Raw genomic sequence first — 26,662 nt, 5'->3', positions numbered from 1 at the left:
TTAAACATATTTAAGTAGTTACAAGCAATACAGCAACTTGAACTTTCAGCAGTTTCTTAGCAATTCTACAAACTCCTTGCAATGGAAGAGGGGAAAAATAACAACATGCTAGGGTTGCCGACACTAAATATTGGCCTGAAGTCAACTCTGTAAGGGGGGAACTGGATGCTCACTAAGCATGGCAGGAAAAAGGAGAAATCTTTCAAGCCCTCGCAACAATTAGTTACAGAATAATTCTAAATGTAACTCACAATATTGGAGAAAAAAATTATTTCTTCATACATAAATCACCACGGCTGCATTATGAGATAACTTACTTTGACTAGATAACAACATTTTCCATATGACTTTTGGTAAATATCTGAGTATCTGTAGACACTGAACTATACTGGTTTGAAAACATTATTTCTTATTTAACAGAAACAGAAATATTCAAGTATGTGCAGAATCAGAAAAAGAAGTTCAAAACCACGATTATCCATAAATGCAGTATTTAACTCTGAATGCTCACAGAAAAAAAAACATACACAAATTGACCACTACTATAACAGTGGAGTGATCGTTTCCTCATAGGAAAAAGACATTTAACAGAATAGTGGTTTCCTGGGGGAAAGAAAGTGCTAAAAAAATTACAACCGGCTTTTAGTGAAGGAATTATTGTTGGTGGGGTTTTTTCTTTGTCGGAGGGGGGTTGGTTTGTTTTTCTTTTGCTAAAGGGAAACCTGAAAACAGGGGTGGAGAGGGACCAGTCTTACTGATTCTTTTAAAATTTTCTTATTTTGTTGATTGAGCTATTCAGAGCTTTATTTCTACAGGTATTTCTAGAATGTTATTGAAATACTGTTTAATATTTGTGAAAGCCACAATTTCCAAAGACTTCATACTAAAAATTTCAAGTTTGCAATGCATTTGTTACAGCTTCACATAGGAAAATTCCAAAGCACTTTAACACTTCCAAAACAAATATGTCTAAGGAAACTGCAGTTTCCCCACAGACAACTGACAAGCAGAAAGTAAGTCTAAATTAATTAGATAAATTATTCATTGTGAATTATTCATGCAGCATTAGTTATCTCGTGCACACACACGCACACACACTTCAACCATATAAACCCCCTCTAATCTACATGGACATTTTCCAGGAGAACAGTAATATTTTAGAATACAAAATAGTATAATAAACTGCCTAGAAAGTACTTCATTTACAGAAACACCACATGAAAAGTGTAAGCCCACAGAAACTTCTTTCAGATGATAAAAGGAAAATGTAGTGCTCACCCTTCCTATTCTGGAGTGAAATAACACAAGGAGGAAGCTCTTTCCTAGGGATTTTGCTCTATAGGAAGACTAGCACACTACTACACAGTTACTGAGCATCACTACGGCTTAGGGGATACCATTAAAAAAAACAATCAAAAAGGGAAGCAGAATTCTAACTTTTTGCTGACCAAAAAATAATGAATGAAACACAATTCTGAACTGGTTCACCACTTGTAAAAATTACGGTCAAATAGAATTAACATAAAGAAAGAAACTGTTTCTTATCTCCTGGATAAAAGCACTCGACTAAATACATATTCTGGTCAAATAGTCAACATGGAAGTACTACACTATTCTTCATTTATTTTCAAAAGGAAGAAATCCCAACAACTTGCTTTCTTAGCATAGGGAAAGCTCAAGAATATTTGTGTAAGGGAACATTCGAAATGGATAGTTTGGGAGTCACAGCAGCAACATGCTCAGCAGCAAACTACATTAAAGTAGTCTTTCCTTTTTTTGTTTGTTGTTTTTTTGGTTTTTGTTTTTTGTTTTTTTTCAAATCCATCTTCAGTCAAACAAAACACAATCCACACATGGCAGCATGCCAATTGTGACAGACTTCACATCAGTTGACAAGCTTTACTGAAATGCTCAGTGCATGAATACTTTGGATAAACTATCAGGAGGCATGCGAGGATAGTTGCTCATTCTGAATCAAACCCTTCAGGTTCACTAGAAGAATAAAGTGTCTTGAAAACAGAAGAGATCAAAAAAAACCCAATGCTGTTTAAAAGGCAAGAGAAAAAGATGAGCATTGGACAAAAATCAGGCAGACAATACCTTGGTGAAAGTCTCCAGAAAAAATAAAGCCTGACTAGATTGCAGGTACAGAATATAGCCTTATGTAAAAGAAATATGTGAAAACACTGTTTAAAACTTTTTCCTCCCTAATGGTTTCTTCCTATTAACAAAGTAATTCAGTTTAAACAGGGTGTATAATATACATGTATATTCACCTGACCACAGAGCCAAAGAAAAACTACTGCTGTTGAAGAATCATTAACATCTGATGGGTGGACCAAATTCTGCTCTTGTGCAAAGCCTGTCACCTAGGAGGCAGCAGGGGAAGAGTCAGCTCCACACTGACGTGGTCCTTACAACACTGCAAAGCAATATTAATTAAAAAAACAAAACAAAACAAAAAACCAAAAACAAACAAAAAAAGAAACACACACACCCCACCCCACCCCCAAATAAAAAAAACCCACAACAACAAAAAAAATCCTAACCTTTTTTAATTTTCATAATTATGCTGAAAAGGCTAAAATGGGATCAATAGGTAAAGTTTGCTCAGCTACTTGTCTGTGGTATTTACATATAAATATTGTTATTAAAAACCTTAAATCCATTTTAGAGTTTCCACTCATCTTCACAAGGTCAGAGAGCAAAGAAGCTGCAAGATTATCTCCAACTTTTACCACAGAACCTGCTTTAAGAGCTAAATAATGAATCATATTACTAAGCTTAGTGAAGTGTTATAATTATTGCTCAGCAGTCTAAAAAAACCTTTTCCCCCTATGCCCATTAACATTTTCACACAACACTGTATATTTTGTCCGAATCCCTGCTGCATGTAAACAGGCAGCTCAAGTGGGAGCATTCAGCTTAGAATTGTGTATTCAGTGCAGATGCTGGATCCAGCAGGGAAATGATGAAGAACCAGGCCTTTTTTTATTTCTTTCTTTTTTTTTTTTTTTTTAAATTAACTGAGCTGTTGAATACCATTAGCAGCTCTAGAGGCACCATAATTTTATTACTTCTTAAGAACTATATACATAAATAAAAAAAGTAGATCCGTAATTTCAGATGAGAAACAAGTACATCAGTGTAACCATGTTAGAAAAAACCAAAAGCCCAAAGAGCAAATTCTGCTGTGAAGGCGGTGTGTGCCCATCCCTCACACAACAGTACCAAGAGCAGGAAATTCAAAATTATAGTTCTTATTTCTAACACAACCGGGCTGACCATGCTCCAGGCATCCCACCTCAAACTGAACCTGCTCTCCAGTACACTGACTCCGAGGCTCAAGTCTTGGTTTGGTCCATTCAGACCAGAGAGGCAGGAGCCTGGCAAGCACGACAGCAGCAACAAATCCTCCACTGCAGTCTGGAAGAGGTTACCGCACCACCATCACTGGCAAGGCTGACCCACTGCCAGATGCCTCAAGCCACCAGCTAAATGCTGTAGCTTTCCTTTAAGCAGATGTATTCTGCCCTTTCATTCCTATCCCAGCATTAAAATCCTATGACTACCTTTTACCAACACAGGCTTCTCTCTCCCAGGCCCACCTTGCTTCCTTGGGCTTGCTTCCCAGTGCAACAAATGGTGTTTGTTATGGACAGTATATAGGTGTCTCCCACCACTTACTTTCTCTCCCATTTCTCTACTGAGTAAGGAACGAGTCTTACTACTGTTCAGAATAGGTTTGCCTCCCAAAAATGCAAGAACCACCTCCTCCAGATCTTCTTTTTTTTTGTCTTCCCTCCCCCCCGTCTTTCTCCTATTTGTAGTCTTTTCTCCTTGCTTCACTCCTTTACTATTACTCATGTTACGCACATCCATTTTTCTTTTTGTTGACCAAGAATATCCCCTCCAAATCCCCCAAGTTCACTTCTGCTGGGAATCTTTAGTCCAGCTTTGCCAAAATCTCACCACATGCCACACTATTTTTGTTTTAAGTTCATGCTATTATATAGCAGACTTTTAATAATAGGCCAAGTTATACAGCTAAGCACTACTTCCAGAAAATCCAAGAAATGTGTCTAGCTTAACGCTTTCTAGAACTGCACTGAGCTCCTAGAAGGCTTGGAAATTGGGGCCAGAAGCCGATAGCTTCTAGAAACTGATCTAGTCCAAGTTAGTTGGACTAGCTTGTTTAAATACAAAAACCAAGTAGTTTCTGTGTTAAAGTAAAAAGATACTTTTCTATAAATTTGAAGTACTGTAGCTAGCCCCAACAGATAATAAACATGAAACAGAGAGAATGATAACACCTGAACAACCAGCCAAAAATGCCTAATTTTGGCTGTTCATATTAAGAAAGAAAAATAAACTAGTCTAGCTAAATTTGCAGGGGCAGGGGGTGTAGGGATTTTTTTGTTTTTTAAGCACGAGTTACAAATTCCTATTCCCCTGGACATGACTGAAACAAAACGCGCTATCCTTATTCACAGCCTCTCCTTCAGTCAGTTTTTGCTTTAGAAGAACCACATTCTCTCATGTGGACGTCAATCACTAGTCTTATTCTTCCAACATTTTTTTCCACTTTGAAACGTGTTTTCACAAAACAGATACCTGTTCCTAAACAAAGCATAGGGAGCAGCTTAATGTTCAATGATGCACTAGTATTGGAGTAGAATCCAATACTGTTTCCAGACATGTAGTCCCAGAAATGACCTCAAATGAAGAGCAGCAGTTAATACTACCTGAATGTCAGCAAATTTAGCTTCAATCTGTGAATAATGTCATTTGGCTTAAAACAAAATCATTACACCCAAATTTATTTTTGAACTGATAAGAGATGAAGTCTTTTTAATTTTCTTTTATTTTCCAGACTTGTCACTTGAATTTTCTGTAGGCTTCAGAAGCTGTGAACTAATATAAAGCTAGTAATGCTGTCAATGGAAAGCTAATTTTACTTCCAGAAACTTCATAGTGAATCTGAAGTGGGGAAAAGAAACAAAACCAAACCAAACCCTCCTGCCTCACAGTGCTTCCCTATACTTACATGAAGTTTTGCAGAGTTTTGCTTTTTCCTGCCCATTAGGACTACCAGACATGAAATCTGTCTGGACTTCAGGCAAAGAAGAGTTTGTTCAAAAATGTACATCTGAAGCAGTCTACCCAAAAGAACCTGATCTTCAGACAGGCAATTAACCACCATTTCCAGATAAATGTTGAATTTATGTCAGCACATTGAAAACCAAGGTGAAAGATTAAGGGACTGGTTTTGGTCATAAGCCACTAAAGCAAGGCCAACTCAAAACACCCTGCCAGGTAAACACGCTAACACCAGGATTCCTAAAGTATACAGACATTCCCAAACTCACAGTTAGGCCTGCAAACTGAAGGTATAAAAGCAGAGCTCTAAGATATCAGAAACAAACTATTATTTTTAAATATAGCAGTCATATTTCAATACAAGGCAGAAAAACAATAATTGCTCTTTATATGCTATATTTCTCAAAGGCTATATTTGCGAGAATAAGTCAGCCTTTTAAAAGACTTTAAGGATAAAAGGAGAACCAAAAATCTTACCTCTCTTCATAAATTGTTTAATTCAGTAATTCATACTTTCAATATTCCTTGCCAAGTTTTGTAGAAGGCTTTTTCTTGTTATCTGATTGTACACTGAATTGAGTTAGTATACTTTCTCAAGATCAAACATCCCCATGTTTTATTGTCTGCATTACACGAATTTTAAATTATCCAGAGGAATGCTTTTTTAATGGGTTCAACTCAAATTCCAATGGAGACACACACAGGAAGAACTTTTGTTCTTAAGGGAAAGACGAAGAAAAAATTCTACACATCAAATGGTTAAAATACAAGACTGAAACGAAGACATTCCTTTCAAGTACCTCTTGCATCGGCCATGCTTCCCACAAAATCTAAAGACAAAACCCACCTGGAACTGACCCTGGCATTTGGTATTGCCACAAGCAAGAATTTCAGGCTAACACCCCTACCAACTATACTGGATTTGGGGTTTTCTTCAACGAATCTTTAGCCCAACTCCTTTGTTTCCTTTTGCCCCAAAGACTTCCACCTAATTTCATTGTTACAGGTAACAACAGCCACTTAATATCATACAAGAGGAATTAACTTCAATAAGGATTTGAGTGCCTGGAAGTGAAATGATTCAGAGTTCTGCACAGCCCTACCAGAGCATCATAGTATTACCAAATTTCATTAAATAAGATTCCAGCTGATGTCCAATAATAATAAGCATGTCTATATCTTTTTCAACATCAGGCATGTAAGGCAACGGCCAGGGATAAAAAGGACTCCCAGAAAAAATAAGGGGAGAATTATGATTAAGAATGAAAACATTACAAACTTCCAGCATCTCCCTAGAAAGATGCATGCCAAATGGTTCCAGGCAAAGCCATAGCCAGGAATACTAACAAGTTAAAATATTACTTAGGAAGAAAAGGTGCAAGAAATAGAAATATACTGGAACAAGGAAGGACTGAGGGTCCCAATCCTGCCTGATAATATCTTATCTTAACTGACAGGTAATTGGGTAAAGTTATGAGCTGAAACCTAGTGGTAATGAGGTGATTTTACCTTTATATCATACATTTATCTCCAACAGGGAAATACAAAACCTAAAAAAGGAGACTGATCCACTGATCCAATAGGAAATTCAGCAAAGAAGTAAAGTGAGTCAAGCCTACAGGAGTGAAAGAGTGCCATGGATACATTTTTCTTGGTCCCACAAAAGAAAAGCTAGGCTATTAAAAAAATGTATTAAAAATAATGAAAACACAAGAAAATGGCTGATTTAGAAGCAGTGCCCATTACATAACATTCTGGTACAGACACAGAATGGTAGGTTAAACAATATGGTAGGTAAAACAAAAAAATACACAAGAGTGTAATGATCAATTTTCTAAATCATTCAGTGAATTTCACAGAAGCATGGTTCCATGCACCACTGAGCCCCAGCAGTTTTACACAGCCAGAATTACTAAGCATAACGTGAGCAAAAAAGACATCTTCATGATCAGAAGTTGACACACATACATGCATAAGAACAGATAATAAAAAGTAAAGGTCCACAGGCATAGCAGATAAGTTCAAGAGTCTCAACCCTAATTCACAGGTTAGAGAAACGTGGGATAAATAGGGCTGGGGGACATTGCTCTGCTCTCCTAGTGTAATTACAATCCATGGTTACACATCCTTCATCTACACAAAAATAAATGTCTAGTCTTAATGCAAATGATGTTCATGTCATCAAGATGTTAAGTTAGTACTATACTCATCACTGCTGATTTCACATGAAATACCATGCATCCTGGCACATGACAGCTCAGTATTGATACAAGAGGGGTGTGAGGAAAAGCCATGCACTTCGCAGATGCTTTCACGCAGAAAGACAGTGCAAATTGATACTCTTCTATGATTTGCTTTGAACATTGAAGTGTTGTCAAACATATAGGAAATTAATGATCTATTTAAAATGTCTCTGTTGGATGCTATAATGATTTCTTTCCAGTCTGAAATGACCACTACACTGGCAGCCTGTAAGACTTTTACAAAAGGTGTGCGAGATAGCTTTATTGTTATGCACAAAACCGCCACTGTTAAATTCACTACAAATTGCTTGCTCTAGGATTAGCATTACAAATCCCACTCTCTAATTCGCTTAGGAGCACAAGTTACTTCATCTATTCTGTATTAAGCCGCTGTTATTATTACCTGCACTGCTATGATTTGATTGCCTGTTTTTAACTGATGTGCAGTACAGAACTTCTGCCTTAACCGTACTAAAAACTACAATTCAGCAGCCGTGCAAGTCAGACATGTTTTGCTAAGAAGTCAACTCCAGAACCCTCTCCTAGCAATGTCTTTGATCCTTCCATAGTTGCAAACGCCTTCTGACCATTCTCTCCCCTTTTCTCTCCCCTAAGGCTTCAGAGCCTGAGCCAAGCACTGGGGAATCTGCAAGATCCACAGCATATTTGAAGGAGAAGGCCACTTGACACCTATAAACTACTACTTCCACAACTCTTGGGGAGGTCTCTTCCCTCTAACATCTTCCTCATTAGTCCTTCTACCCTTGATTTTCCCTATCGCCAGCTCCCTTTTGCACTACAGCCCCACCATCTGAGAGGGGGATGACGTTAAAAGATTATGATTAGCTGGACTTGACCAAGATTCAACTTGTCCTGTAATGTTACTGCAGAATGCAATGCCCTCCCCTTCCCTTCTCAGAATGCAAGGCTACAACACCAAGTCACACTGAAAGTACAGAATAGAGCATGTAAAAGCAGTATTCATGACTGCCAGAAAAAATGTCATTTGCATAACCAGTCATGGGGAAAGTGTTTGTCAAAAAGATACATCCTTTTCCTGATACCAATCGGAAAATATAAGCAGTATCAGCAGCAGTGATTCCGTTGAATGTATTGGAAAGGATAAAGAAATGTGAATCATTCGCTTAACAGGTACTCCACATTGGTACAAAAGACTTCTGAAACAGAAGTTTGTTGCTGAAGACATTTTTATTATTTTCAAGACAGAAGCTACTTGATGACCATGTGGAAAATGCAATGAACTTCTCTGGTTTTATGACAGACATTAAAACCAAACCTTTAAGAAAGTAGCTTAAACAACACAGATGAAGTTCCCCTGTGATTCATTATTTCTGTGACAAGAATAGTTGATGAAAGTTACAAAAGGCATTACAGTTTTTAGTGTGGGACTGGAGAATATGTTACGGTTACATTCTGTTACTCCCTTGTAGAGAAGGAGTCAAACACAGGCTTATTTTCACTTAGAAAATGATGCCCTAAGAAACTGGCAAAGATGCTTGTGTATCAATTAATGAAAAAGAACATCTGTTCTTTTTCAAGAAAAGAAAAGACAGGAAAGGAAGAGACACTATTACCTAAAAGTAAGCTGGATGATTTTCAATCTACGAAGTTATCTTTCCTTGAATGCCACATTACACACACTGTCAATTTAGGATCATTAAAGCTTTTTGTAAAACTGGAATGATGTCCACAATGTCCGATAGGAATTACTACCATCATTTCTCATTGCTATTAACTAGTGTTTTAAAACATTGTCTACCATAAATAGAAGAAATGAATACAAGAATTAGTACAGGAATATATCAAACAAACAAACAAACAAAAAACCACCACCAAAACAAAATACACATAGCAAAATGAAATGCAAAGTCTTTGCAGAAGCACACATTTGAGTTGTCAATACCTGAACACCTGGCAATGAAATCATGAACAGTAAGTTGCTCTTGCACTATGCATGCCAAATTCAATCCCGAGAATCCAGACAACTCCTCAAGAAATGAAAGTAATTACAATTTAACACCACTTGTAAATACCACCTGTAAGTCACAGAAAGGTAACAAAAATAATGTATGTCTTGATGCTGACACACAACATACTTTTTTATAACAACGAAGACTTTGGGTTAAATGGGATGAAGTGCAATTATTACCAAGTTATAATCAAAAACAAGAGCGACCCTAACTATCTAATGCCTATTTGCTAAGCATTTATAACAAGCGGGACAGCATATACTTGTAACTACCCTCATTTTTTTAATGCCCTTTGGTGACAACTCTGAAGCTGTGGATTACCTGAGAAGAAAACACTGATTCTCTTTAACCAGGATTTCTTCTAGGAATGTGCTTGATTTAACTAAGCTCCAGGAACACAGTAAGTTATTAGGGGGCAGGGATCAAGAGACCTACACATCCCAGAAAGCCAACAACCTCATAATTAGTGTACCAGTCCAAGTTACAAATGTACAGAGGACTGATTTAACAACCGAGATGGAGTCAGTCCTACTGCAGTTTTACAACACCACATTTAGTTTACAAATAGTGAAACAGCAGCATGAGGAAAGATTTGAGAGAGAAACAAGGTCATACTCTATAGCCCAGTGACTAAAAATAAGGGACTGGATGGGTCAAACGCGTGCTCCTTTTATTTCTACAAAGCATAAAAACTTTAATACTAGACATTAAGTGGCTCTCCACAGAATCAAACAGCCCAATCCCTAATTAGGATCAAGAACCTCAGCACAGGACTCTTAAATCCAAGCCATTCTATGAATATCCACTTCAGCTTTTTATCAAAACAGTTTCAATGAACTTCATTTCCCCCCCGCCCCAAACTGAAGAACTGGAAAAAAGTATCCAAAGCCTCAAAAACATAATGGGAGAAAAAAAATCCAGCCCTACTTCACACCAGTGATGAATATTTTGAAAACCCCTTCACTAGTATGTAGCAAATAATTATCTGGAAAAGTTATTTATTGTAAGGCTCAAAGCCAAACTCAATGAGGCAATGAGATTAGGTATTATAAGATGTTGAATCTCAATTTACACAGACGTAAAATAACTTGCATTTTTCTTTCCATCAGCTCTAAGAAGTTACAGTATTTTCCTAACAATGTTTAAGGAAGCAAGAATTAAGATGAGCCTTACTTAAGAGCCTTGAGATTCCCACGTTCACACTTTCAGCACAAAGCAAAGGAAAAATATGTAGCGGTCAGAAAGTCAATGGAATGGTAATCTTGCTTTATAAGTACATACATAAGTACATAAATAAAGTTTTGAGCAATTATGGCATAAGGATACAAAAGAGTAAAAAAAGGATTTGATTTAGATGCCTTATTCTCTTGAGGGCAGACCAAAAGGACTTTAAGAAGCTGCCTTTACTGAAAAAGAATCTGTATATTACATGCCTAGTTTTGTAAATCATTCCAAAGGCTGCTTGTCTAGAATACGGTCGGCCAGGATACGGCCTCTGCATAATTCAGGCATGTAAAATGCCTTCTGACCTCCCTAGTGTCTGTTTGGCCTTTTCCACGGATGAAAGAAACCAAACTTTATTTTATTTATTTCCATTCTTCAAGATGTGCATTCTTAAACTGAGTAATTTTCTGAGTGCAATTCTCACATGAGCGTAGGTGGTACAAACTTAGAATCCTACACAACTTTACTTTTTCCTCACTTAACAAAAACATCTGTTCATTTTTGAAGCTACCAGTATATGAAATATTTCAAATAGCAAAACAGACAAGAAAAAGCAAAACATCAAGTTCCCACAGGCTATGACTTCAACATTTCTTCCGATTTTCATGTCCTCATTGATAGGTAGAGAGGCCAACAAGCATTCAGCATACCTGCTCCAACTTCGTTTTCTTCTTCTTCAATGTTGTTTTTGATACTGTCGTACTCCTCATCGATTGCCTGGTTGCCACGCATTTGAGACAGAATTCTCCGTGCTCTCTGAGTCTGGCCTTTCTGAATGAGCCAGCGGGGACTTTCAGGAAGAAACAGGAATCCAAGAAACTGTATAACTGCTGGAACAGCTGACAGGCCCAGCATGTACCTGGAAATAAGTAGATAAATAAATAAATATCTAATATTTGCCTACAAAAACATGCTATGGGAAGACTCAACTACAGCTACTCAAGCAGTAATTTACAAATCAAACCCTCCTCCCCTCGTATTCTTTATCACCAGAAGTTAAGCAGGCAAGAATGATATTCTGCAAGTATTTTACAAAACAGGACCCTCGCTTTCAATTCCAGGAAATCTCAAGGACATCTTGACTATTCTGCCACACCACTGACCCCGAAGACACTAAGTCAGACTAAATAAAAACCCTGAAACATTCCAGTAGTTTGGAAACTGAGAATCCCTTCAGTGAAGATATAAGAAAAGAATGAACAGAAAGAGAAAGCAAAGGCACAGAGAACAAATGGGTACTGCTGATGGCAAAAATAAGACCAAAATCCTGTTAATTGTTTTACAGACATAAAAAAAAAAAATAAACCCATAACCAGCCAATGAAAAATGTTTAATTTGGTCAGTAATACGTATACACAGACACACGTGACCAAGGAATATGCTTCTTGTGTAAGGAGATGCCTGTTTTACTTTTGAAAATTTCTGACTATAAGCAGAAACACTGAAAAAACTTGATTTCACCAGCACGGCAGTTTACACCAGATCTTTTAGAGAGTCTGCTCTTGAATCTTCTGCCAGCTGCAATGTTAGGTTTTAAATCAAAACTATAGAGCATTAAGGCTAGTTCTCTACTCGATGGAGAATCACCGCTGGCCAGAGAGTTATGCTTCCAGGGATCAGCACTGACACCTGTGACAGCACCCACAGATACCATGATTCGCTCCAGCTAAAGTGGAGGGGAAAAGACTGTGGAAGACAAGCATACCATGAACTTTCATGGGTGGTTCTGGTCTATACACCACATTTTTATATTCTTTCAATAAAACACTAAGAAAAATAACAAGAATTGCAGAACAATGTGTAATTTTGTTCTGCTTTTTAAATCTGACCTTTTCCCATTTGCACTTCACTGAGATTTTTTTTTTGCTTCCATTAAAGACTTTAAACAGGTGCTGGTGTCACCTGTACATTATTGCGGCTATCACAGGTTTCACATCAGTGGTTATAATAATTAAAACATGTCCAGAAACTAGCCCTCAAGTCTCAGTACTGAGGTAGTCTGTATTCATAAACAGGATCACACCTTGACATCAGTCAGGAGATTAAGGAGATTTGCTAATCTCTCCTCCAGCTCCCCTCTTCATACCCCAGGATGTATGCTTTCACACAGATGACTTGGCAGTCTCTCACCTGCATGTTTTTATAAAGCATGCTATGAAATGAGATTGTTCATAGAGTAGGAAAGAGAGCACAACCGTTAATGGAAACCTTGTTTCAGGGCAATGAACCAAATGTATTTCTCAAATCCAAATGCATTTTGGATTAAAATGGAAAAGGACTTTCTTAGGGGCATTTGTAGATTTAACAAAGAAAAACATGAGTAATACCACAGGGCAGAAAAGTGGAGAATGGTGAAAAGAACACCCAAAAGGTAATGCAAAGAGGATGGCCATCCTGGGACAATGTGCATGCAGGCCAGTCTTCCCATGCCCAAGCTGAGCCCTCAAGTTCTTCCTAAAACCAACAAAAATTTCCAAAGGTCATACAAGTAAATCTTGATCTAGAAAGAAATTTGTGAGCAAGTCGCTTATTTTCTAACACTTGAAGAATGGTATAGCTCATCATTAGTTAAAAAAAAGAAAAGCAGATGGAAGAAAATAAATTCAAACACAAAGCTTGTGGAAGGATTATTAGTTGAATAATAGTCTTCAGCCAACATACCTACCAAGTGTCACTAATTCACTAATGTTCTCATCCCTCATTCACTAATGTTCTCATTCATTAATGTCTTCGTTTCTTCCTATGCTCTTCCCTCTCCACAAACATTTTGGTAGCTGTATACAGAATCACCTTTACATATACACCACTGAAGCTCACCAAATTGCATATTCAATATCTGCCTTAGAGTGGTATTTACAAAGCCTTTTCTATTTCAAATGAAGAGTAGAACAAAACCATAGAGGTTAAAAACAATTGCTGTATTCTGTCAAACTGCAAGCAAAAGGATCTTTTAATGCATCTAAACAAACAGATTTAGTCCTTTACACTCATATTACCTAATTTCTGCTCCTCCAAAGCCCTTCAGTCCCTTAAATGCAGCAGAGCCTCCAGAACTAAGCAACTGGGTACCCGCAATCATCTTCGGAGGCAAAATCAATTGATGCTCCTGAAAGCTCGATCCAGCCTGTTAAGGCTACCAGTTGGACTCTATTGGATTGTTTATCACAGGCAAGATAAAAAAGAAATGTACAGAAAGTGCTCGCTCGCTAAGGTCAGTTTCCAATCAACAGGTTTCTGGTCAAAGTTGAGCACAAGGAACAGGCAAGAAGGAAAATGTTCAGTTAAGACCATACATCCATTGCGAGTTCAAGAGTTGTTGCAATTTCCAGATCAAGCAACTTTGATATAACCAATTTAGAGTAAAAGCAGGCAATTTTAGACATTTCATGCAGTGAGCCAGCTTTCAGAAATCTAATACAGTTCTTTCCTATACAGAATACAAGACTTTCCATTTGAAACCAGATGTCTAGCAGACCTGAAAAAATCCAGCGTGAAATTTAATAAGTCTGCTGTAACATTTCTCCTTCTCAGACATACTGCTGCAATACTATTAAGATGGCATTAGCAGGGTTTATAAAGCTAACCTGACATAAGAGTCAGGTTAAATATTTGTTTTCTTTGGTTTATTTTTAATTTAATATCCAGCATTTCCAAGAGCAAGCAGAGCTGAGAAAAGGTAAAGTTCCTTACTGTTTTTTTGTAGCGCCCAAGTACTTAGCCATTCAGTCACTAAGAGCTACAATAATTGCCATAATTTTCCTTCTTATATGTGATGACTCAGGAGTGAACACCTGTGACTTTTCCCCATGTGTTTGCTGGCCACTCTTTCCAGGTGACAGACCATCTGTACTCCTCCCTGCTCAGTCTCAGGTTGCAGTAAACTAGCTGAGGACAGACAAGTACACAATCCCCAATTAACAGCTCCAGCACCACAGCTGAGAATCCTTGGATACCTCATCACTAGCATAGCCTTAGTTTCTGCCCAATGCATCAACAGTTTCACTTCACTTCATTCCACTCAATCCAGCAGAACAGTACTTGGCCTGTACATAAAACATAGCATTACTGCATTAGCAAAAATTATCCAGCACAAGCCAGCAGGCTGCAAGAAACAATTACTCCTCACTATTCAACACACCATGCTGAATCTGGAAGACTGGGACCACCAACATGAAAGAGAGCTACAAACCAGGAATAGCAACGGATCACTAAGATGGTCGTGCAACTGGGGTGTATGACATAAAGAAGAGGCTGAGAGAACTGGGTTTGTGCTGCCCAGAAAAGAGATGATCAAGAGAAGATCTAATTGCATCTTTCACAACTGAAAAGGAGCTCACAGAGAAGATGGAGACAGACTCTTCTCAGATGTACACTGTGAAAGGACAAGAGTCAATAGTTGTCACAAGTTTTAACGAGGAAAATTCAGATCAAAGATGAGGGAAAACAATTCTTCACAGTAAGAGCGACTAAACATCTGAACAAGTTGTCTTGAAAAGTGGAAATGGCCATAGTTGGAGATTTTCAAAACTCAGCATCTCACACAGCTCTGATCAAACACCCAACCTCCTAGTCTTACTCAATCCACAGGTTCTAGATTTCACTTTTAATTTTTTCAGTTCAGATAGGTTAAAAGGCCTGACTTATACCAGAGTAGTTTATTTTTTGTTCCAAACAGAAGAATAAGTTACACCAATGTAGAAGTTCTCAGAACAGTTGTGCAGCATTTCAGTGGGTGGGGGCCTCATTCCCATTTAAGGTATACTGGCATATCAAAACATCAGTGTTTTACAAAAAAATGAAATCTACATTTGACAATGATTATTGCCTTCCATCTAATCTTCCACTTTAGCTAAATATATTTACAAATTAACATATAAAAATATTGTAACTTGTGTGTGTGTAACAAACTGGAATGACACTTTTCACTTAAATAATCATTTACATAGAACTGTACTTGTCAATCCTGTGTCACTGCTTGATTTGACAAGTGATACACCCTATACCACAATGCTAGCTCTCTGATTGATCTTTTCCGAAGAAGCCTAGAAGTCTGCTTTTGAGTAGCAAAAATTCAAGCTAGGGAATATCTTAGTTTATGTGAACAATTAAACACAAAACACGCTGCAATATGATCAATACTTGTCAGATACTTTGTTAGCTTCTATTTTTCTTCCAATACACTAGTATTTACTGGAACACACATTACAAACATGCCCTGACCTCCTATGTGTCAGCCCACTAATGGGAAAAAAAAACAGATTTACATCCAGAAAAGCTTTCCCCAGCTGAATCCCTAACCTCTGAGGTAAACTGAACTCAAAAAAGCTGCCTGAACAGAGAGTGCACAACACCTCTAACAGTAACAGGGATTCAGAGCTCCATTTCTAAATAAATATCTTTACTTGTCCATTCCTCCCACCTGGCCCCATGCATAGGGAGCCATTAAAATTAGCAAATTACTTAGGCTAAAAGTTAATTTAAAATAATAAAGCAACTACTGAATAATTGGCATCAGGGATCAAACACTTCAGTTTGTATTTTACCTAGAAACGCATGCCATTAACTTTTCTCAAAATTGAGCATATTTCTTTAACTGCAGAAAGGGATTAGCAATCCTATAAAACTAAGTTTTTCTTTCAGCGAAGGCTGTTTCTCCATTCTCCATAAGTGGACATATGGTCTGCCAGAGAATGCAACTCCATTATAATGAAAAGGTCATCAAAAGCTTCATGTAAAAATGCGAAATGCTATTTTCACTTGAGCTAAAGTAACCGATGCATTTTCAAAAAGCACAAAGCGGAGCTAAACTTTAACTAAATTTAAACAAAATCAGCATGAAGGGACTTTTTTCTTAAGGTCAAAATGTGACATCTTTTTACAAAAGAAGCAAAGAAAACAATCACATGGACAAAAAGTAAAAACCTCAAACTTCTTGAATCTTCAGACATACACAAATAAAACTGTAGATTCTTTAAGAAGAAAACATTAACTTTTTGTTTTAATGCATATTTCTTTACATACTATAAAAAGATCAGCTTCCAAGTTCTTCTATGTACCAAGTCCCAAATTAATTGTTCCTAACTTAAACCTCAAACATCAGCACATGTAGAACTCCCTATTCAGCTCCATCAGAAGCCAGAGAATGCAATAACATTTATGTTGCAAGTTTTTGGGGTCGGGAGAGGATCCTTCAAATTAGAATTTTCAAATAGCAAAATGATTCCAGGCTGTAGCAACAGAAAACGAAGGCCCTACAACAACACGCGTCCCTTTCCCAAGAGTGTTTCAAGAGAAAGCACACATAATTAAGCACAAGTTTCCAGAAGTTGGAATGTATAAGTTATTCCTCCTACACATTTCTGTTAATTATTTTTTCAAGTCAGCACTGCACGTAAAATACTGAGCCACTGAAATTTCTCATCTCTCTCAAATTATACACCACCATAAAGAAGGCAGGTATAAGGCTGCAGTCCAGAAACACTTAGCAATGTCTACAGGAAGAACATAATATCCAGAAAGTAGAGTAAAAGAGATTAATATTATTCTATAACCTAAACTTTATAGTTAAAAGTTATGCTACAATATCTTTCACTTCAATTCCGATTGGATTATTACTGCTCAGATTAAGAATATTCGAAATACACCTCTATTTTGCGCTTACAGCATCATACTTACTGGAAATTTGCCTTTTGAACAATCAGCATGTAATTATTCTGAATGCGAAAGGCAAGCTACTTTCATAAACATCATGGCAATCATTCAAGCTTGTTAATGCATATTTATTGCTCATCCATTTTAAAGTTTAGTAAAGTCCAAAAAATAAGCATACTGTGAATATTAAGCCTAAGTGGAAGCAGTACGGATATCATCTAGCAAGAGTTAAAGTTCCATTTCAGTATACAGTTTTACCACTCTATATGTAAACTCTATTTTACCAACAAGAATTATAATAGCTGTCAACCAAATCACGACCACACCAGTTTTGCTTTTAGCAATGAAGACTCACAAACCTCCATCCATCCTTTGTGAGGTAGCTGAAGATTCCATCAACAACGCTTGCAAAAAACTGCCCTCCGGTGATGAACAGAGTGTTAATGGTGACTAATCTGCCTCTTAAGTGCGGTGGAGCAACTTCTGCGATGTACACTGGCACAGTCATAGATGCTACACCTACAAGAATAAATTAAATTACAGTTAATAAAATCGAAAGAGATACTACATCCCTTTTTCATCATAAAATATTACGCAATTTAAATGGAACAAGCTGGAAGAATTTGATTTCCAGGTTCCAAAAGATGAAAAGAAAGAAAATACACCTAACAAACTTTAGAAGAATACCCAGAGCAAATGGGTACACATACTGGTTGCTAGTGGCTGTATTGCAAGTTCAAGGTTTGATGTAACGACACAAGAATAACTCACTTCAATTCACATTGCACGTATACTAAGATTAAACAAAAAGCATAAATATATTTATAGTTTTGAAACAAAGAGATGCTACGATCCAAGTAAGCATACGTAAGTCAAAGCGACTAACTGAAGATGCCAAGTGTTCACAGCTCTGAGTTTAAACAGAACTTTACCATAGTTTCCAGCTCCAAGAAAAAGCAAGGCCAAGCATTATTATTCCCATTATTATTATTATTATTATTATTGTGTCATTTCATTACTGTTATATAGAACGGATTGTTTCTTGACTGTTTCTTGACTTGGTTTAAAAGTATTCCATATGCAGTGCTAAAAACTCTACCACTATAAGGGAGCAGGGACTGAAGCTAAAGCACAGGTGCCTTTTATTCTGTCTTAACACTGATAGGATTTCCTGTAAATTACGCAATGGCTCTAAATGAGCCATTTGTGCAAAAGAGAGAAGTGCCCACGTGGAACAAACACAGGAGCGTGTACACACACACAAACTGTAAAAACAGGAGTTCAACGGCATACAAAGAGCAGAGCTGGGTGTGGTACATGCTTTGGTGGTCCAAATCCACCAATAAATTTGTGCTCTCATTGAAAGGAAATGTGTATCCCTATTTCCTTAAGACAACCAACAGTGACAACCAACAGCAATTTTTTTTGTAGTTAAAACTGCAAGTACATTGGTGGCACATACACAAAAACACATTTCAACTGAAGCCAGCTCAGACACAACTTAAGCACAGTGAGCACGGCCAAGCAGCAGCAGAGACATCATATCTTTCAGCCTGGGGCAGCTCCACCATATCCACAGCGACAGCCCCATGCCAGGACGGGCCAGTGCCGTACCCCCAGCAAGAAAGGAGGTCACCTAAAGGTGTGCAGGCAGCTCCTGAAGCACCGTTATGGTTCCCACCTTATGTCATGGCAGAAAGGCTTCGTCATAAAATGGCGGAGGCTTCGGCCAGCACCCCGCTGCCTGGCTGACTCACTGAACTGAGAGCACAAAATCATCTTTAGCAACAAGGTTAGCCTGACAGAACTGCTGGGAGCCTCCAAAAGCTCGAGCGAGGAATATAGATTGTTTAATAATCAAATGGCATCAGAAGATCTTTTGTTACGATAGGTAAACGCTCGCAGCAGCCTCTCAGCGTGATAACCCGGTTCCTGGCAGAGCCTCCCAGGATATGCCAATGCCTCCTCCTCCTATTGACTGAGCAACCCACACGGAATTAAAAAAACCACATAAAAGTGTCAGGGAAAAAAAAAAAACATTAAAAATTTATTCAACCATTTTTCAAAACCAACCAGAATGCACCACACAAAAAAAGCATTCAAATAGCCCTTTGCGAGTTTGATAGAGAAGCAAATTTTCAAAAGCAGTCCACCATTAGGGATATTTCTCTCACATCTTTCACATCAGCATTTGAACTAATTACAATTAAAGCGATGTAGACAGCGCACATATAAGGGAAAAGCCTTTATGGGAAAGCACAGGAGCACGTCTGCTTTCTGGAAACAAAAGCCACCGAGGACTCGCGTGAGGCAGCGGCTCACACTGGGGTGGAGAAGAAGGGCCCTACAGCTGCAGCAGCCCTGGTCTGGGGGGCCAGGCCTTCCCGCTCCTCCACCTCAGGCATACCACCTCACACGCTCACGCTCGTCCCCCACTGGGGGACCATCTTCCCACCGTTGGGTGGGAAGCGTGGCCATCTTCCCACCGCTGGGACCAGCCTGGCAGGATGTCCAGCTCGGCAGGGCCAGGCCCAAAGCCCAGTGTCCTGGTCTCTGCCAGCAATGGGCAGCAGAGGCCTAGAAAAGGCTCAGCAGCAAAACGAGCATTGAGTAATTCCCCTGCTAAACCCTAAACAAGCTTCCAATAATCACCAGGTTTGGGAATTCGTGACTTGGTGGACCAGACGCTTGGTATCTCTGGAGGGTTTTTTTGAGGCCATTCATTTTTTGCTCTCCGCTATTCTATCAAGACCAATCACCACTAACAAGCCATCATACCTCAAAGATGGAAAGAAAAAAAAAGGGGGCGGGGGGGAGAAAGTCTGCTTGCCAGTGGCCGTTTTATCATTTGGCCCATAAACACCTTCCCTGCTGTTTGTAAGAGTAACATGGACATGAAAGAAGATGATTGAATGCAGAGCAGCAGGAATGAAATGAGAGACCAAGCCCTCCAACAAGGAGCTGACAGGTATAGAAACAGAACAGGGTCTTGCAATAAATACAGGGAAGAAAAATATGGTTGTGTTTCTGTCTTTCAAGGGACACAACAAAAAAACTGACCTTACATCTTTCTCTTGGAAGCTACTGAGAGTCTGTCCCTAGCATTCATCCTCCCCCATGCCCTGCAAACACCATTAAAAGCTTTAGAAAAATAACATATACCCCCAAGAAGGATATCTTTGAAATAGATAATCATCTAGTGAAGCTAATTTGAAAGGTAAAGATGGCAACATCTTTATGTGGATTTTACTGGAAAGCAGTTAGAAAGATGTGCACAACCAAAACCAATATATGTTCTGTACAAAAGCTACTTCCTTCTCCCCATTCATTAGATTCTTCTTAATGAAGGCTGATTTTACACAGTATCTGCAGAGAAATCTTGTTCAAAACATGCCAGCCAAATCTGCTTCTCAGGCATCCAAAAAGCAGAGCCACGCCATTGACCAGACTAACAGCTATCACCATCGTTCAGCGCACACCATCAGCCCTGGGACACTGCTAGAACCACCATTACCCCGGCGAATGCAACACTTGCCATTTACAGGTGAAACTAAAGCCTGCTGCCGTGACATAAGGGCAGCGTGAAGGTTAAAACATGTTTGTAAAGTGTCTTGAAGAGGCACCATGACAACAGGAGGTTTACTGTTTCTGCTGCGTTCTCGCCACAAAGTTAATGACTACAGGAATTAGCAGAGGAAGGGGAAAGCTTGCAAACCGACAGTCCCATCACAAGCTAGCCAATGATACCAGCTACTCAGCTGGCACTGATACAATAGTTAACATTATTTATTATCAAACCTGCAATGAACAGCACATGATTTCTTAGGAAAACCTAAGGAGTTAGAGCATTAGTTCAAAATCACACAGAATTGTTTAGATTGACAGAGACACTTGGAGATCATCTAACCCCTATTCAAGGAAGGTCAGCTAGAGCAGGTTGCCCAGGACCATGCTCAGTTAGGTCTTGACCATGTCCACAGGTGGATCTCCAACCAAAACGATTCTGTGATTCTGCGACTTCCCTGTCAGCTTTCTCACCCAGAGACTTTTCACAATGTTGCTGTGAAAACCAGCCTTTTTGGCTTTGTACTCAGACTTTACTTCCTCTACTGAGTTTCCCGAAACCTGCAGGTTCAAAACATCCAAACAAAAGCCTCAGTTCAGAAGATAAATTTATGTTATGTATTTCCAGTTATCATTTCAATATCAAAACATATGCTTTGCTACTCTGAGCCTAAAACAGAGTGTGGCCGGTGGTTTCAGGAAATGGGAGGAGGCAAGCAGGAAAGCCTCCCCACTTTGTCTGGCTGCCATCCAGCAAGCATTCACACACAAAAGCAAAGTTCTTCCTAAAAAAATCACCAGAAGTAAAAAAGGCTATTCTGAAACAGATCAAATTAAGGAAAAGAATCATACCACTTTAAGGAAATAACGTTTTTGATTCTATAATGTTATTTACATTTCAGATTTGCTCTCAATTGCCTTAGAATGCATCAATGTTCTCCAGATTTTCCTCCTCTAATTTCAATTTAAGACACACTAGAACATAGGAGAGTACGTTCTTGTGAAAAGGCATAGTTGGAAGCAAGGCATTAAATGTTAATCAACCATAAAAATCCCTAAAATACATAACCAGTATCCATTATGGACTTATTTTAATAGATGGCTATTAAATAAGTTTGAAAACAAAGAACACCTTTCCTAGCAAAATAAATATGGCTCCAATGTAATCTTCTCAATCTTTCATATGAGAATGCTTTCATTTACACTTAGATGACATATTCTAATATGCTCTCACTGTTAAACTGCTCACACCAAATAAAAGATTCTTGCTGCAGGCAAGCATATTACTATCTAACTAATAAAGCTGATAAGTGACAAGATGTGAGGAAAAGAAAATGAAAACAATTAACTGGAAATCTGTCAGAGAAAGTTTAAGCTCTACATTGTGCACCACAGCTATGAAATCTGAGAAGAGAGAGCAGGCAAGCCCAATCTTTATCCAGTTGACTAACCAAGGCATTAACTTTCTGCCCTCATTAAAGAATATAGTTCAGAAGAAAATGTAATAGAAGGTTCCTTAAATTTAGACCACTAAATGCACCTAATTATTATATGGGAAGCATTAGATGACACAATGGACTGAAATCATCATATTAAATGTTTTTTCACTTCCAAGATAATTTAGGAGACTAATTACTAGAGCTGCTACTATAATCTGCAGATTTACCATTGGAAAGCAGAGACAAGACAGTGCACAGCTCAATTTTAAGACAATCAATAGAAAGCATGTGTGAAAAGGCATCTTAGAATCACATTACCACCCAGAAAGGTATTTTCAGTATGAACACGTAAGCATTATAAAGAGTTCATTAAGAAGTTCAGGAATGAAGTCAACAAACCTACTGACAGGAGAGATAAAAAGGTCACAAAGGAGAACTCCTACGATAATTAGGAGAATTAAAAATATATTTTAAGAAACAAGATTAAGGTAGCAAAACAAAAGGACTAAAGAAGGAATCCAAGTTCTTGTTTATAAAAAGCATTTGGGAATAAATACTAGGGAGATGGAAGAATTTTAAAGACTTTTTTGCAAGATCAGATGGATATAAACATATCCTGTAAAGACCAGGACTTCCACTACAGCTCCAGTCAAATGTCTAGCAGACATGAGGGAAGGGGTACGTCATAAAAACAGATGAGCAACAAAAGCTGCAGACAGGATATTGAATGAGAAGCACTTTTACTCCTAGCATAATAAAAAAAGCTCTAATGTAGTAGGGATGTAAGTGTCAGTCATTTCACCAGCATCAACCAATAACCAGCATCAGGACCAGCAAAAACATTCGGAAGGATTCCTGACAATTTTTTGTTGCTGCTGTTTAGATTACTATCCAAAAGGTTCATAAACACAAGAGACAGGTGACAAGAATTGGGTAACTTTAAAACAAACTCACACAACCCAATCAGCCTTTGATGCTTAGGAATAAAGAGGACTGATGGTTAACCAGAAGTGCTAAGGAGGCACATCCAGGAGCTGGTGTCTCTTTGCATCATGGTTCTGTTCCTCCTTCCCTTCAGCTCTGGCTGACCCTTTGTGTCAACACCAGGTAAACCAGGGAATACAACCAGCTAAAAGGATATCCATCTGCCCGTTAAGGGGTCTGTACCACTTAGCTCCCTTAAACAGTTCACGATGAGATCAAAAGCCTGTACTGGCCCATAGGCAGGATTACATATGACAACGAAGACTGACCTGAACTGCCACGGGACTCCAGACTGTCTAGTCGGAAAAATAAAACCATGATGTGAAATAATCACAAAAAAAACAAAAAGCAAAGATATCCCTGATCCTATTTCAGAGCACAGCAACTGAGCCATTAATCCCTATTAAAAACAAAAAACAGTCACAGCTCATTACAGAAATTTGTATTGTTAGGAATTCCAAATAAACGGGCAGAAACAGAAGTTACTAAAACATTTCCTTTCAGGAGAATACTCACGGGAATGAGGCATTCTTCACTAACATATAAAGCTGTACTGAGATACTTAACCAAGGTAATAGTTTTGTTTTTTCACGTCTTAGAATGAACTTGTAAGAGCAAATTTGCATTAAAATGTTAAACTTTAATGCAACCAACTTCAAAGTTGACCTCATTAAGAAGCTGCCCATAGTGGTTTGTACTACTTGTAAGGACTCCAAGAAGCTTTAGCAAGTGATTTCACAGACAGAGGATTTGTGGAGGCAACCTGATAAAGAAGCAACTTTATGGCAAAGAGAATCAGGAATTAAATATTAATAAACAGCTTAATAGAGGTTGTTATGCTACAAGAAAGTTTGAATATTAATTTGAGATTTGGTTGTAATTTGGGTTTGGGTTTTTTTTTTTTAATTAAATAGTAAATTCCACAGGGGGCAGGGGGAAACTTGCCAAGCTACAGCTGAATACCAGGCTAATGTTTTCTTCCAGCAACTTCGCAGGAAATCTGATAAACTTCTTACATCTTGGATATTGGACATGCAATCTAAATTTAGTGCCTTGAAACACTATTGATCCCAGAAGTACATCAGATTATACAGACAAAGAGACTTTCAGCAAGTATTTTCTTTCAGTTGTGTTCCCACGAATTATAGTCCTAGGTTTTTACTTTATTTCTGACAAGAACAGCATTCTTGCCAACCGATAATTTTAGAACATTGCTCACATCTGAGTAGTAATATTCAAGAGGGTAAGGGCAACACACTGGTTAACTTTTTGAAAGAAGTGACAAGTTCCACAATAATTGTATATTCTTTACTGTCAATCTAAAGAATTATCCATTTAAGTAGTTTGTGGAAAGAAGAATGGCTATCATTGACAAAATGGATACATTTTACCTGCAAAGGATATTTTAAAAAAACATTAGCTTTCACAAACACACATACAGGACCTGCATCAACAATAAGCCACCTCTATTCTACAGACAACTCCATGACATATTTTAATTATACAGCTCAATCTAAACAAAAATTAAGCCTTTTCATAGTCTTGTAGAGTTCCTTTCTATTGTTACAGTTAACACTTCAGTTTTCAGTAATGACAGTCAACCTAAGGGGATATTAAGAGTGCCTTATTAAACATGCTAATAGGAAATACTTGAGAAAGCAGTGCATTTGACCACTGTTCTAGTACACTAACCACTTCCCTAGCAGATAAAGCTAAAATCTTCATTGAAACAGCTTGTATTTGAGTGCAAACGTCAGGGGAAGGCTCAAGTCCCCTCTAATATCTAGGCTTTCCACCCACTGCACATATCTAGTAAAGGCATTATCAGCAGTTAACTGGTTACTGAAAGTTATTTCAAGGATGACTGGCAGCACACTTTCCCGTTTCAATCTCTCCCATACATCAGATTAGTAGATTCCATTTTTTAGCAGTGGCACAACTGTACTCGGCTATAGCAGAGCTCTGAAATAGGTCAGGGCAGTGGGACAAACCACTAGCACTAGAACCACATTGCTTTGTGAGAACATAAGTCACAGTAACGGGCAGATTTAGGTGCATCTCCTCTAGAATGGGGGTCCAACGTCAGCAGACTTCATTAACGTCTTGTATTTTCTTTAAACACTAAATTATTAAATCAGAGAGAGCTGGTTCATCATAGTTAAAGAACATCTACTGTTGAACATCTAATACACTAAGTAATTGCAGGTCTTTATGTCCCTATCTAGCCACTAGCCCAAACCAGAGTGACTAATATTATAATTAGTGCCAAAATTCTACGTTACTATGTAGCATCCAACTGTGAAGGAGTCCAAGGCCCAGAACAATCTGAAGAAAAATAAATGAAGCTCCTCGCTAGTTGATTCTGTTTCAAATCTATAGAACAATCATATCTTAATGAGCCTGGATGAATAATTCCTTCTGTTGACCACGAGAAGGTTTTTCACTGTTGTGTGTATCAGTAAGGATCAAGAACACAAAATCCTTCTTTGCCTAAAAAACCCTCAAATTGTGTCCACTAGAAACAACCACAACTGTCGCACTGTAAACGCAAACCCCCAAAAAGATAGCGTCAGCCTTTGTGAATTGCATTACACACAAGAGTAATTTCAAGTTTCAAACTCTCCCTTGATCAAAAGATACAGATGCAAACCCAGCTCATAAAAAGATTAAGATGCCAACACAGAGTACGATTCCTGTATAATGGAAGTGCTAAGACCTTTCTCTGACATCTCCAGGGCAGCATCCTGCAAGAAGAGCATAAGGAAACCACATATCATAGTAGAGAGACGTGAATATCCAACAAATTGAGTAATCAAGAAGGGACTATTTATCACAGTATTTCTTTTCCTACACTGAAATTCTGGAAGCCAAGGAATCTTTTTAATCCAGAAACTGGGTGGTTATGAAATGGGAAAAAGTAAGTGAGCCATGACACTTGAGGCAAGATAGATAAGAACCTACCATGTACAGGCTAGAATGCGAAATTTTATTAAAGTAAAACCTAGTTTACTCAGTTTACTAAAAGAAAACTTAGTTTAGCAAAAACTTGAAACTATACAAAAAAATTTGCGGGAATCTTTAATAACTTACACACAGCAAATAAAAAAAATACTGACAGCCAGAAAACTGCAGGCGTTCTGTTCTACCAAACAACATCCCAATGCAGAGGGGGATGCAAAACATGCCACAATCTATGGATACCAAAAGAGTAAGCAGGAGAGCTAGAGGGGGATAAAATAATACTTCTCTGGGAAAATTGTCAAACAGTAGGAACAGAAAGAGAATTTTACATGAAAGGAAACAGAACTGAGAAAGTTTTTAAGGTCAGATGAAAGTAACTATTTATAAGTGTTAGAACCACTTAACTGCAGGGTCCTATTCAACCTCAGCCTCGTTAGTACTATACATAGAACAGCTCATTTGGGGAAGAGGATTTTTAAAACAAATCATTTTTTCTATCTAAAGT

At 38.1% G+C, this 26,662-nt stretch overlaps 1 protein-coding gene across 2 annotated transcripts in view; it reads right to left on the bottom strand.

Annotated features, from left to right (window-relative positions):
• Window positions 1-26,662, bottom strand: part of SLC2A13 (solute carrier family 2 member 13) — a 206,044-nt gene that overhangs the window by 157,351 nt on the left and 22,031 nt on the right. For both annotated transcript variants that reach the window (XM_075492063.1, XM_075492062.1), the window contains exons 2-3: window positions 17,569-17,728; window positions 11,209-11,417 (exon numbers count right to left, since the gene is read on the bottom strand). In XM_075492063.1, coding sequence (XP_075348178.1) covers window positions 11,209-11,417; window positions 17,569-17,728 — 369 coding nt within the window. The remainder of the gene's footprint in view (window positions 1-11,208; window positions 11,418-17,568; window positions 17,729-26,662) is intronic.

The sequence above is a fragment of the Mycteria americana genome, chromosome 1, assembly GCF_035582795.1.
Source record: "Mycteria americana isolate JAX WOST 10 ecotype Jacksonville Zoo and Gardens chromosome 1, USCA_MyAme_1.0, whole genome shotgun sequence".
In the NCBI taxonomy this organism is placed as follows: Eukaryota; Metazoa; Chordata; class Aves; order Ciconiiformes; family Ciconiidae; genus Mycteria; species Mycteria americana.
The sequence above is the reverse complement of the archived record's forward strand: the minus strand, read 5'-3'. Positions and strand labels throughout refer to the sequence as shown.